The 14,298-nt window shown below is 47.1% G+C and overlaps 1 protein-coding gene across 2 annotated transcripts in view; it reads left to right on the top strand.

Moving 5' to 3' along the window:
- LOC123508887 (junctophilin-1-like) overlaps nt 1–13,841 on the top strand; it is a 112,767-nt gene extending 98,926 nt beyond the window's left edge. Inside the window, exons 3-11 of one of the 2 annotated variants that reach the window (XM_045262892.1) lie at nt 311–483; nt 2,738–2,845; nt 3,158–3,331; nt 4,996–5,154; nt 5,451–5,626; nt 6,539–6,657; nt 6,766–7,673; nt 7,893–8,087; nt 9,125–13,841. In XM_045262892.1, the coding sequence (XP_045118827.1) occupies nt 311–483; nt 2,738–2,845; nt 3,158–3,331; nt 4,996–5,154; nt 5,451–5,626; nt 6,539–6,657; nt 6,766–7,673; nt 7,893–8,087; nt 9,125–9,211 (2,099 nt within the window). In that variant the 3' untranslated portion in view covers nt 9,212–13,841. Of the gene's footprint in view, nt 1–310; nt 484–2,737; nt 2,846–3,157; nt 3,341–4,995; nt 5,155–5,450; nt 5,627–6,538; nt 6,658–6,765; nt 7,674–7,892; nt 8,088–9,124 lie in introns of both variants that reach the window. The other variant, XM_045262891.1, reaches the window with a different exon arrangement.
- The last annotated feature ends 457 nt before the right edge of the window (nt 13,842–14,298 follow it).

Here is a 14,298-nt window from a genome sequence, read left to right as displayed (position 1 = left end):
TTCTTCTTCTTCTTCTTCTTCTTCTTCTTTATCCCATGTAGGCTTTTCACGGGATTTTTTTGTTTTTTTGTTTATACCATGTGGGGTTTTTACGGGAATTTATGGGCTAAAGGGGGTACTTTTTGGGGTACCTCCTATCTAAAAGTCCACCCGATAGGAAACCGTTGCCCCGAGTGAGGAACCCCAACCTACACTCGGACCGTGGACAGGATTCGAACCCGTGCGCTTGGAGACCCTCGGACCCCACTGTACCACGGCGGCAAAAGGAAGTATATTAATTTCTCATCTTTTCTCTGCCTTCCCTGCACAGGCACATACAAGGGTCAGTGGCTGCGGGGGCTGCGACATGGGTATGGCGTGCGCACCTCAGCACAGTTCAGCCAGGCCTCCGTCAGCAGACCCAGGGCAGCCAACAACCGCGGCTCCACCACCTCCCTTCGATCTGACGGCGCAGGGGATCCTCTCGCCGACAGGGACAGAAAGGTTGGTGTCAGCTCGTCTAGTTGTGCATGTCGGTATCGAAAGGCATAAAGACACGTGAAGGAAATACTCTCCCATGTTACTGTTGGTGTTAAGGTTGCTGTCTTAGTAATTATTGTTTTTTGATTGAGGTATTTCATTGTTGTTGTTATTATTATTATTATTATTATTATTGTTATTATTATTATTGTTGTTGTTGTTGTTGTTGATGTTGTTGTTATTATTATTATTATTATTATTATTATTATTATTATTAATATTATTATTATTGTTTTTGTTGTTGTTGTTGTTGTTGTTGTTGTTGTTATTATTATTTGTTATTATTATTATTATTATTATTATTATTATTATTATTATTATTATTATTATTATTATTATTATTATTATTATTATTATTATTATTATTATTATTATTATTATTATTGTTGTTGTTATTATTATTATTATTATTATTATTATTATTATTATTATTATTATTATTATTATTATTATTATTATTATTATTATTATTATTATTATTATTGTTATTATTATTATTATTATTATTATTATTATTATTATTATTATTATTATTATTGTTATTATTATATTTTGAAAGACTGCCATTTTATTTCAGTAAGATTTTTCAATTTTCTACATAATTCAGTAGCGTGATTTTTTTTTTTTTTTTTTTTTTATATATCAGACTCCATAACAGTCATATTAGAGTAAAATTTAAAAATGACCCTTATAGAACAGAAGTGTGTGAATTTACCTGCTAAAAGGCTATATTGTATTAAGTCAAATTTTCAAAGGCTTGCGGTGAAAATGACGCAGGTGATTCAGAAGTAAGTGGAGTTTATTGCCAAAAAAAAAAAAAAGCATTTACTAAGCAAGAATGAATCATTTCCACCTGAGCGAGACCAGACTAGCAGTACTTGGACATTCACTATTCTCTTCCTCCTTGAGATGAACAGCTTCCACCAGGACGAGACGAGCGTGATCTGAAAACTAACTCCTTCTTACTCATACCTTGTAGCACTCATAGACTTATTACTGCTAAAAACACTGGACTTTACTTGTACTCTTATTCTGTAGCATCCGTAGACATTCTTATAGTGGTAACTTTTATTTATTTATTTTTATTTTTATTTTTTTTCACCCATAGACTTTCTTACTGCTGAAAACACCTTACTTTCTTTTTACTTTTAATCATATCTTGCATCACCCACAGACTTTTTTACTGCGAAAATTCCTATTTACTCTACTCTTACTTAAGCATTCATAGACAGACCTCTTTCAAAAACTCCTTACTTTTCACTTTTACTTTTATCCTGTAGTACTCATAGACTCTTACAGCGAAACTCCTTAGTACTTTTTACTCTCACTTTTATCCTGTAGCACTCATAGACTCTCCTTATCCCGGGGCTAAGATGAGCAAGACGTCAGTAAATCTGTGACTAAAATGATCGGCCTTGGGTGAGCGTGAAAGGCGAGAAAGAGGCATCACGGTTTGCGGCGTCTTTCATTCCTTTGTTTATGTTGGACGATTGGCAATTAGCGGGTGGACAGGTGTGTTGACTTAGGTGTGGGGACTCGTGTGAAAATGGGCCGCGAGGGATGGGGAGTGTAAGTACAGGCGGCGAGGTCACGGGGTTTGTAGGGCGTGGCGGGGCCTGGCTGTGGTGTAGGTCAGGTTTGGTCTGTTTGGGTTAGGTTTTGGTAGGTAAGGTTTGGTTTCATTAGTTTTGGTTTAGGTTAGTTTATATTCACTCAGGTTTGCTTAGGTTTCGTTTGGTTAGGTTAGATTAGATCAGGTTTAAGTAGATTTCCTGTATTTGCCTATACACACCCAAATCCCACACCACCACACACCCCTTCATCACGCAGGCTGGTATTCTCAGACACTTCTGTGCATTTGTAGGCTTTGCTTATTGAAGCAGGTCAAGTTATGCCAAGTAACACTTGCATTTTGAAACCTTTTATTCTCTTAAGGACTGTTTTCAAAGAGCATGGTGGATGTTTGAATCGTTATGTTATTCGTAAGGTGTCGAAATATCGAACTGTACTGTATAAAAAAAAAAAAAAAAACTATAAAAGCCACATTGTGTCACGTGAAGGATGTAGGCAAGGCAGCGTGAGTCGTACAGAGTGTAAAGGGAGAGGTCATGTGTGTGTGTGTGTGTGTGTGTGTGTGTGTGTGTGTGTGTGTGTGTGTGTGTGTGTGTGTGTGGTGCCTGAGGGAGTACCGTCGCATCATAACGTTGCGGTTTTTCAGGTGGACGATGGCCGCGGCGGGTTCGTGCTGCGGGCGAGGAGTGACGAGGTGCCGCGGCGGAGGGGAAGCTTGGTGGAGAGCTCCAGCAATATCAAGAAAGTCTTTAAGGTGAGGAATGAGGTTAGCGGCCTGCAAACATGACCTCGTGGCCTATATACTGGAATGCTTGAGGCGATGTGTTTACAGGCAGCCAAACGAAATCAAACGAAGCTGTTATGAAAGTTTGTTTGGCTTTCTATAAATCATCACAAACTGGATGTGTTAGTGTGCATTGCTTTCAAGAGGAGCTACCAAGTTGAGGGCAAATTGTAGCCTATTTGAACACTTGCCATTTCATCTTAGACTAAGTAAATGCCCATTAGCGAAGTGTGCACAGTGTCTGAGGCGAGGAGAGATGGTGAGTGATGTGTTTCCTTTCAGGGGCTGAAGATGCGGCGCCAGAGGAGTACCGGCGACATCCAGACAGGGCGGCCCTCGGGCTCCATCCGGTCCACAGGCTCCTCAGCTTCCTGGATGTCCACGGATTCGGGTCAGTCGGCGTACACGACGGGTGACGTGCACGACGAGGGCTCCAATGCGTCCTTCATCATCGAGGTAGGGTTGGTACGTGTAGCCTCCAGGCGCCGCTGCAGCTCGTCCTCCCTGCATCCCCCCTGGCCGTAGCGTCGCACAGTAGCCGTCAGTATCAGCTTGGTGTGAGGTCTTGGCGTGGCGAGCTCGGAGGAAGGGCGCCTCTTCCATCCACACAAACACTACTTTTCATTATAAACAAAAGAGACAAGACCAGCGTGTGTGTGTCTGTCTTCCGAGCTCCCGCCGTGTGTCGCCGCTGCGTGTAGGGCTAACCTGCACACCTTGCCTGCTGTAACTGTCATGTTCGTCTGTCTTGCTTGCGAGGCGCGGGGACTGTGTGTTGCCGTCTGGTGTTGCTTGCTCAGGACAGTTGTGTGGCGGTGTGGGGTGTTATAGTTGTCGCTGTCTGTGTTTCTCTCTCTCTCTCTCTCTCTCTCTCTCTCTCTCTCTCTCTCTCTCTCTCTCTCTCTCTCTCTCTCTCTCTCTCTCTCTCTCTCTCTCTCTCTCTCTCTCTCTCTCTCTCTCTCTCTCTCTCTCTCTCTCTCTCTCTCTCTCTCTGTGGTGTTGTCTGTAGTTATCTTGGTTCCCGTAGAGTACTGGTGTAAGACGTGCCATTTAGATCGTGGTGGTGTTTACTTGCGTGACTCGTAGCTTGCCTTGCACTGCTCATGTGCTCGCCTGTCTGTGAATCTGTCCTCTCTGTTTGCCATATGGAGGAGCTCTGCAAGTTTGATGGCACCAACTCTGGAATTAAGAATGTTTTGCATCCTCTTTGTTGTTCTCACGAGTCATGCTTGGGACGCACAGGTGTGATATAGAGTTACAGGTGACGTGACAGAAGCAGCAGCACCCACTTCGATCTTCAGGGGGAAAGTACCTCAAGCTAATCGACGCAACCAAGTGCTGCTCACCTCCAAGAGAACGCACACTCCCTTTTCCTGTACACTCCCTTTGCCTACACACACCCACATCCCACACCACCACAGCCCCATTCAACACTCAGGCTGGTATTCTCAAACACTTCTGCGCTTCATCTCAACTATTTCAAAGGGCTTTCTACAAAATTGCACTAGTATTTTTTTTTTTTTTTTTTTTTTTTTACAGTTCTAGAGGCAGATTGACAAGGTTTCTACATTATTAACTGGAGAAACACTCTTGAAAATCATGTTGATTATCTCCGTAGCCTTTGAAAATAGTCGTGGTGAGAGAGCAAAGCGTTTCTGATTACGGATTTTTACCCACAAGCTGGCTAAGTGGTAACGCCGCTGTCTGTCACTGGACACTCACCTGCTTTCACTGAGTAATGACCAGGTACCGCCCTTCACTCCCTCACCGAGAGAAACACTTGTAGATTCCTTACACTTGCCACCCAGCGCACTAAAGTTCTTAACCCCTTGAGCACCACAACGCGTTTCCAAGTTTATTCTGTTTAGTTTTTGGTGATTTTACACAGCTTCAGAAACTTATGTTGGGATTAAAATAGTGACGATTGTGTCCATTAACCTTCTGACCTCCATAGACCCTTCCTAATGTCAATAAAATGGTCTGATCGTACACAAATCTCAAGGTATAAATGCGTCCCAGTACTGAAGGGGTTAATGTCCTGATACACACGCATGATTTACCCACGTCACTCATCCACGGTCACGCTGCACCCCACTCCTCTAACACTGCTACCATTGCAGGACGAGCAGCTGGACGGCAACGTAGTGGAGACCTACACGGGCGAGTGGAAAAACGACAAGCGAACGGGTTTTGGTGTGTCTGAACGAACCGATGGACTGAAGTACGAAGGCGAGTGGTACAACAACAAGAAGTACGGATACGGCGTCACCACGTTTAAGGTGCGTTATGTGACTCACGGGTGGTGGCGGTGAGTCAGGGGCAGGCGAGGGTGTGAGTCATTGATAGTTGTGTCCAATATGTTCCATCTGGCGTCTCTCTCTCTCTCTCTCTCTCTCTCTCTCTCTCTCTCTCTCTCTCTCTCTCTCTCTCTCTCTCTCTCTCAAAAACAACTTCCTTCTATTACTTTGGATCTTTGCCAGCATTTTCTTTTGTCAATCACGAGGAATAAGATGTTACTTGATGGTTGTGGTGGTGGTGGTGGTGGTGGTCACAATGCGCCCTCCTCACCTGACAGGATGGCACGAAGGAAGAAGGAAAGTACAAGAATAATGTCCTCATCACTTCCAATAAAAAGAAGCACGTGTTTCTCATACGCTCTGCCAAATTTCGAGAAAGGATCGATGCTGCTGTTGCCGCTGCCCAGAGAGGAGCCAAGATTGCCATGCAGAAGGAAGACATCGGGATATCTCGGTGAGTGAGAGGGGAGGGTGTGAGGGCGTGGGAAGTGTGTGCAGGTTGCAGGGCGTGGCTGGTGCTTGCAGTAATGTAAGAAAGGGATGTTTCTTGGGACTGAAAGCATTGGGTGCTGAGCCCAGACCTTTATAAGGAATTCTAGAGCATTCTTCCCAGGAAAAAAAGTTCTATTTCTGTGCTTTCTTTAGCCTTGTGGTGACTTCAAAATGTGTCAAAATTAAATTATATGATATTGATAGAAACAGGATGATGCACGTATAGATAACACAGGAGTTAAAGCAAAAAATTTAACATTTTGACTGAAGCGAAGTCATATTCCTCCTCTGCAATTTTTAAAACAACCTCAGCTGAGTCCTTTTTCTTGAAAAACCTCCGTATGTCCATTGTGTCGTGATTGTCAAATTTATAAACTTTTAACTTGTCAACATCTCTGGGTGAGTCCAGGACCAGCGCGCAAACACATCAGCCAATAAAACACAGACGCTTCACTCAACTCGTCTCTCTGATTGGTCTTGGCGTCGAGGCGTCATCCTGTGTTGCATTCACTGAAAATGGGAAACTATAACTTCTTTACTCTTTAGTGGCTCGTTAATGTGCAATTGTGTTATATTTCTTCTAAAGTTGATATCCCAGGCTAAAGAAAAGTCATCCGGGCTAAAGCCCCGGATGTCCGGGCCAGACGACGCCACTGATATAAAGTAATACAAAGTAAGTCTCACAGAAACATAGGAATTATTGTATTAATCAGAGGTGAAATAAAATCAAGGGTATTCTTTGCAGTGTTAGGCAGTGTAGGAGACATCTCAAGAAGACTAAAGGAGGAATGTTCAGATTTCGTGAATGATTGGTGTTCTTGTCGTGAGATGTGATTCACTTAGAATCAGGGTGTAATACATTCTGTTTGTACAGAACTGCCACGGCTCGTGGGAAGGCTGAGCAGGCAGACATTGCGGCGGCCCACGCAAGGAATGACTCTGACATGGCTCGAATCTTTGCCAAACAGTACGCCCCAGACTTCCACCAGCCAGGTATGGACTCCATGGCATTACATCTCACACACTCACAAGCCACACGTGTTATCCATGACACTGACAGCCCTGCCTGCTGCCACTAACCACGAATATCTCCCACCACAGGCGTGGACGTGTTGAAGGCTCAGCTGGCAGCCCGTGGTGGACAGACTGATGTGAGCAAGCTGCCTCCTCCTCGATCTCGTGATGAAAACTCCGGCCCTCGCTCACAGTCTGTGTATGTGCGTGGCTCCGTGGACGACTACATGGGCCGCGGGGACGCCTTGGGGCCCCAGGATATGGACGCTACCGCTGCTTCACCAGGGGGCGGCTTTGCCAACTTTGGTCCCGGGGATCAGGCTGACTACGGCGGGATGCCGTCCTCGCGACGCACCTCCATGAATCCCGGCGAAGGGCGTGGCTACAGCAACGCACAGCAGCAATATCAAGATGACGGCTTGATGGGCAACGCGGTGGACCAGTCCCGCTCATCAGCCCGCGGCCCAGCCAGGTCAGGAGGCAAAGGCGGCCACGAACAGCACAGCTTCTCTGCAGCTGTCATGAACGACCGTTTCGACCACTACAACCGACCACCATCCCGCGCCCCATCCCGCGACAGGTCCGTGGACAGGTTTGCCTCCCGCGGCCAGACGCCAGTGCCATCAGAGCTGATCAATCCGAGGTCCCGTGCACCATCGGCCCAGCGCACCACCGCCCAGGACTGGACCCCTGACTCAGGCGTGTACGAGGACGAGGCAGTGGCGCCTATCAGCGGCAGCTCCCGACGGCCGTCTCGGCCGCCTTCTATCATATCGGGCGAGGCTCCTCCCCTCACGGGCAACGGCTCCGTGGGTGGTGGATTTACTGTACCCTACACCATCCCGGCCACGCCACAGGAGGCAGAAAAAATACTCCGACAACGTGCCTGTGGCCAAGAGATCCCGCCATGTCCCCCCACACCGGGACAGGGCACCGTCAAGCGCACAGAGTCCCTCTACATCAATCCCATCGTGAGGCGTCAGGCACAGGTCAAGGTGAGGCTGTGTTTTTTGTCCCGCTACCACACTGGCCTCTGGTTTGCCACACACCTCCACTGCAGACCAGGACAGGTCATGCCACTGTGTGAAGACAGTGAACTGAGATTTGATTCAGTATTCAGTTGTGATTTTCATGACGCTTTCAATACTTCACGAAAAACAAGAATTTTTTTTTATTTCATTAACAGTATACGTTACTAATGTTTACCTCCACAGGCTGCCCCTCCAGCTGTAGCCCTGAAGAGGAAGAAGTCACTGCCTGACGCTCAGGCGCTGCCTGTTAACATGATGTCACGCGAGGAGGCGGCAGTGCTCAGCTCGGCTCAGAGACACGAGGTGCGTCGCCAGGCTGAGGAGGCGGCAGTATATCGCGCCAACCCGCTCCTCTACCTCACCAGTCCAGCTGTCCAGGTGAGCTCTGACCTTCACATGTTGACATTTGAAGATCTAATCTTTATGCCCGTACATTACTGTCCATTAGTGGTGAAGCTGCACCATCACGTGCAGTAAATATTGCTGCTACATTTTCTGAAGGGACTGATGTACATTGCTTCATTCCTTTTGACGTCTAGCTTTGAACGGAATTAACTTGACATAATCCCTCAATTATCTGGATTTTAAACTATTTTTGCATGTCCGGGATGTCATTTGTCCATTAACACTTGTACCCTGGCGAGCCAAAGTAAATGTTTTATGTCATATCTCTTGCTTTATCACCATTTACCTTGGATCAGTCAGAGAAAGGTTTCACCTAAACAGCAGATGCTTTAAACAGGAACAGCTTATTGCCTAGACTCTTAGTACGCAGCCCCACTTCACTCTGCAACACACACACACACACACACACACACACACACACACACACACACACACACACACACACACACAGTGTGTTGTGGTCTCAGTCCTACCCGAAGATCGGTCTATGAGCTCTGAGCTCGCTCCGTAATGGGGAAGACTGGCTGGATGACCAGCAGGCGACCGAGGTGAATTACACACACACACACACACACACACACACACACACACACACACACACACACACACACACGCCCGGTAGCTCAGTGGTTAGAGCGCTGGCTTCACAAGCCGGAGGACCGGGGTTCGATTCCCCGACCGGGTGGAGATATTTGGGTGTGTCTCCTTTCACGTGTAGCCCCTGTTCACCTAGCAGTGAGTAGGTACGGGATGTAAATCGAGGAGTTGTGACCTTGTTGTCCCGGTGTGTGGTGTGTGCCTGGTCTCAGGCCTATCCGAACATCGGAAATAATGAGCTCTGAGCTCGTTCCGTAGGATAACGTCTGGCTATCTCGTCAGAGACTGCAGCAGATCAAACAGTGAAACACACACACACACACTCTCTCTCTCTCTCTCTCTCTCTCTCTCTCTCTCTCTCTCTCTCTCTCTCTCTCGTGTGGTGAAGTGTGACGAGTGTCCTTTCTCCACAGGACTGGTTTTCTCGACAGCGACTGGTCATGCTCATTCTCTTCCTCAATTTGTCGCTGGCACTGATGTTCTTCAAGTTGTTGTCGTAGCAGCCAGCAAGGCCGCGGGTTCTTCAGGTCGCTGTCCGAGCTGCCGCGTGAGAGCCGCGCCTGCCGCAGCCCACCCTCAGGGAGTGCCACAGCAGCAGCAACAGCAGCAGCAGCCTTGGGCACCCCAACATGTCGGCCGCCGCCCGTGCCTTCCTCAGCAGACTACGCCTGCGTCCTGCCTGCTCACGTGTGCTGTCAGAATCTCTATTTTGTTATGGTTCGTGCCACGTCCTGCCGCCCAAGTGTGAGCCGTCCCTTTTGTACCGCCGCCGCCGCCACCACTGGTGTCCTCAGGTGGTCAAGCCAGATCCGTCGTGACGCTCGGCTGGCTGCCTCGAGCTGACCCATGCGGCCTGGGGCTAAGGAGGGGGTAAGGCAGGAGGATATAAGAAGAGGAGGAGGAGGGAGCCAACTCTCAGACTACAAGGAAGATCATGTGCAAACACTGACTGAGCAAGCTCTTGTCCCATGTGGAGTGTTTTGGCTGTGCCTCATTTCCTTCGTCACCTGACCACAGACTCACTACACCGGGGCCATTGTAAATTATTGCATCTTTTGCTACCACTGTGTGGCCTCCGCCATCCTGACTCCACAGGACTCGGGGTGCTGGGGTTCACTGGCCCCGGGCACCATTTGCCGTAATTGCATAATAGGCACTAGATTTTCTACCCACCTATGGTACTATTTGTGAAGTTCAGTACAGATTTATACTAATGTAATTTCTAGTACAGGTTATTTTTTTTAATGTATAATTCTATGCCTCATGTATCAGAGGTCATATTGACTTCTGTCTCGAGGAATGTACAGTGGACGAGCGTCTGAACCACACTTGTCCCCTGAGAGCCTCGAGGAGACGCCCGCTGGGCTGGCCGAGGACTGCGTCCAGGACCCCGCTAGGGACCCCCCATTGGGCCTTGCGGGAGCCTGGCTGGCCTCGTAGGGGAACAAGGCATACAGGCACGCGTGCTGGTGCAGGACACACCTGGCCACTCTCACCCAGCACAGGTGTGGCAGTGTACACGCGGTGGAGGTAACAACTGATTTTGTTCCGCTTGGTATTTTGACTTTTTACAATCTCAAAATATAATTTGCCGTTAATTTGCTGCATAATGTTGGAAATTCTGCACTAGTTAACCCGTACAGCGTCAGCCAACATATTAATGTTTTGCAATCCCCGTGCCGGCCAGTTAAGGCATTAACTTTTTGGCAGTAGTGAGTTCCGTAGGGCTTAAAACGAAAGAGAAAATGCTAACAAGTTTACAGTGTCTGATGGGCAGTGGTGAGGCCCTTGGCACCGCCCGTCTGAGTGAGCAAGGATTTCATGCCACGTGAAAGTGATAAACAACTCTTAGTTTATCGAACTTTTCAGTGGTGAAAGTTAATTTCCCCCATTTGATATGATATTTCCACTTATGTTCAATTTCTTATTTTTGCGCCTAGTTCTGATGGTCAGGGTGACGTGGACAGGAGAAGACAGGGTGCTAAATAGAGACATCCACAATACGACCAGGAGAGTGTAGTAGGGAGATCAGGCTCCTGCAAATAGGCCACGCTGGTGGTGGAGGAGGAGGAGGAGGAGGGAGGGTCGAGCAGTCTCAGCTCATCTGTTGCCTCAGGGAGTTGCTAGTGTCTCAGTTTATGAATAAGAGCCCCCAGCACTATACACACACTGTCACCATTGCAACCTGGGTTAGTACAAGATATGCCGCTGGCAGAGGGGTGGGAATTTTTGAAGGGTTATGTGTCATAAGCTGCTGACGCTGTGCGGGTCAATGACCTTGAACGTTGATAATCCATCGTGCAGGGGCTCCTTGGGCCCGGACGCCGCGCCGCCTGGCCGAGAGTCAAGTATTACAGTTTTGCACGCCTCCACCTGTTACTCAGCCCATTCATGCGGATTTAGTTTTCATAAGAACCAGTTAGATGTTAATTTCGTTAATTCCTAGTGTAGCGAAGTTGTTGGAAAGCAGTTTTGATCTCCACCAGCCGCGGGGCCGCATGCCTTGCTCACCAAGTTGTGTTCAGCTTCACTTGTGGCGCCGCTCGTACACACGCCCAACAGTGGCCCTGCAGTCTATAATACTTGTATTCAACATGTTTGATATAAATGGCAGACAAGCATCAGCATCACATGACCCGCCTCGCCACACTCCCGGGGAGACACCTCAGGCCCCACGCCTCCTCGTGGCATCAAGAGGTCCACGTCGCCTCGGCGGAGCTCTTCCTGTACACCAACGAATCCTGTTCCGCTGCGTAGCAGAACGTTTATCATTCATCCACATTGCATTGGTAAAGGCCATTCCTGGCAGCAACGATGACCCCACTTTATTCTTTACATTATTATGTTGCATACCATTCCTCTCCCTTGTGAAAATCGAAACAATACAAATGAGTGCCTTTTGCATGATGGTGAGAAATTTCTCAGTCTGGGTGAAATTTCACGTGTTGGCGGGGTCCTATCTCGAGTTGGCTAAATGTGATTGCAAGGAACAGCTTTCGTATAAGGTAACTAAATTGAACATTAGTTTTTTAGCCTTTTGCTCTCTAAGTGAAGATGAGAGCCATAAGAAACCTTTCATTGAACCTGAGTTCCTCCATGCGGCGGCTCCTTGTCATTACGCCTAGCAGAGTGGCGGTCACTCGACGTGTGGGAATCCAACATAACCTTGCCTCGTGCCGCCATGACGGCCGTGGTGTCCTAGCGTCACTCACCTTGGTGACACTGCGGGACCGGTGTGCTGCGTGTCTGACCCAGTATTACCACAATCTGCTGCTTCCTTTTCCTTGATAAGGATTTTCTTCAAATAATGTCAATTTGGGGCTCCGACATGTTCATCTTATCGCGCCTTAAAATAATTACTGCACTATTTGTAACACATAAAACGAGTCTTGGTTTCCTATTGTATTCCTTTGATACAATATCGTGTCTGAAGTACTGCATACCGTTAGGGCGAGTTGTAGAGTGCAAGTGGGGAGTAGCAATGCGAGGCCAGACCTGATAACAGCCTCATTTCCTCGTTGCTCTTTGCTCTCTTGGTTTCTTCCTCAGCCCCAGCACGATTTATGAACCTATTAGAGTCATTCGTAAAGGTCACACAGCCACAGCCTCACACAACACAAACGCGGGGCTGCGTACTGAAGCTGAAGTTGAAGCAGGCGCCGAACACTACACAGGCATCTCTCACGAGACATCAGTGCCACAAGTGCCGACTACAGATAACTAGTATGGCCCTCGATACGGTGAAGGGAACACTGTCGCTTCGAAGGTTCCCGGTGAGGAGAAGAGGATGGTTGGCCAAGGCAGTACATCCCCAGTTAGCGGCCACGCATCGGGAGGAAAGCAACATAGAGGGTTGTGTGAAGAAAAGAAAGATTCAGCGAAGAATCACGCACGTCATCGGTTTCCCGAGTACTAAAGTGGATCTAAGAATGTTCCCAATGTGGCTACGTGCAGCAGCGTGCAACGCAGTGTACTGAACAGTGCAATCCTCACACAAACTATAGTGTTGTTAACAGTTACACACTTGTTTTGACTTTTGTAAGAGGAAATGGTAATCATATGAAGGTTTCTTTTTTTTATGAGACAGGGAAGATTGTTTTCCTGTAAGAAAACGAGAAATGTTTGCTGAAGGTGTTGTTCAATGGAAAAAAAAAAAGTGGTCAAAGGAAGGTTTTCTAAAGTACTGTTATGTTTTCATTCGTATTCATTCGATATGACATAACTGTATTGAATGTAATCATGTGCATACTTACGAGTATGTCCACACTGCACGTTTAATTTTCTATCAGAGATTATAAAAACTAAATCAGACATTAGAAACTATTTATATTTTCGTTAACCAAGATGTTCTGATTAGGGTATTCAACAGAGATATTTTTACAAGAAATTATTTTTGCTGAAGTGCGGAGTGGAGAGGTGTAAGAGTACATGGTGGAAATTTTCCTTCGCGCCCTTCTTCCCTCCCTCCTTCCCTCCCGTCTTGATCTCTGCAGCCACGACCACCACCTCCCGCATCCCTCGCCGGCCACCCTGGCAGCTCCCTCGGGCTTGGAAAAAAAGAACATGATACTATTGAACTTGTTTTGTTTTGTGACCACATTTGAGTTTGCACGATCACAAGACATCCCATTACATGTTATAAAGACGAGGATCACGTGTCTTAACGCAACTTTTTTTTTCGACATTGGAAATTTGGTACGTCGCAGCAAGTTTTGTAACCATTTGCATATATTTTTGTTTCAATGCTTGTTTCAAAGTTCTAATGTTTTCGCCCTGTCAGTCATGAGCATGTGCTTGTATCTTTTCCCGTTGTTCCGTGCGTCGCCAGCGAGTGGGTCCCGGTCCGTGGTTACCATCCCTCACTCCGGTCATCACCCCACACACTCACCACCCATCCACATCACGCTGTCTTCACCCCACCCGCCCCCCCGCCACCCAGGTCTTCATCTCCACGTTCGTTCAGGGTTGGCTACTCGGTGGAGTCGCGGAGTCCACTACCCAGGTGGAGAGCTGAGGGGAGCTACATCATCTGATAAGCCCTATGCACTTTTACAATGGATTGGACAGTGGAGGCTGTGTGTGTGAAATTGTTAATACAATGTTGTTCCTTTAATAAAACCAAAACACTAATGCTATTTTATTCTTCCCTGAATTACATGTGCTTGTATTATTCTTATGTACTATACTTGATTGCCGCTGACAGTTGCTCTTTTGATTGGCTAGGATCACGGGGTAAGTGAACCAATGGAAAGGCAATGTGGCCTTCACACCTCCAAGTGTGTAAGCTCCCAGTTAAAGGCATGTAATAATAAATCGATCCGCATTGGGAGGAAAAACTACGCGGTTGTGTGTGAACATTGAACAGCTCCATTGTCTTACATTGTAATGTCACGCCTGTAGTTTGAACCGCGCGAGACAAACAGCTAGTGTGAACATGGCCTAAAAGAATACCGTAAATTGACAATGAATGAAATAAAGAGGGCGACATCCAAACTTCCCGCCAAGGAATGCCGCCACGCACCAGGTGATACTCAAACATTAGCGTGGGTGAATTAAGGCACACTAGCTCGTAAGTTCATAAACCCTA

Source organism: Portunus trituberculatus, chromosome 25 (genome assembly GCF_017591435.1).
Source record: "Portunus trituberculatus isolate SZX2019 chromosome 25, ASM1759143v1, whole genome shotgun sequence".
Taxonomy (NCBI): domain Eukaryota; kingdom Metazoa; phylum Arthropoda; class Malacostraca; order Decapoda; family Portunidae; genus Portunus; species Portunus trituberculatus.
This window is presented reverse-complemented; position numbering and strand designations above follow the sequence as displayed.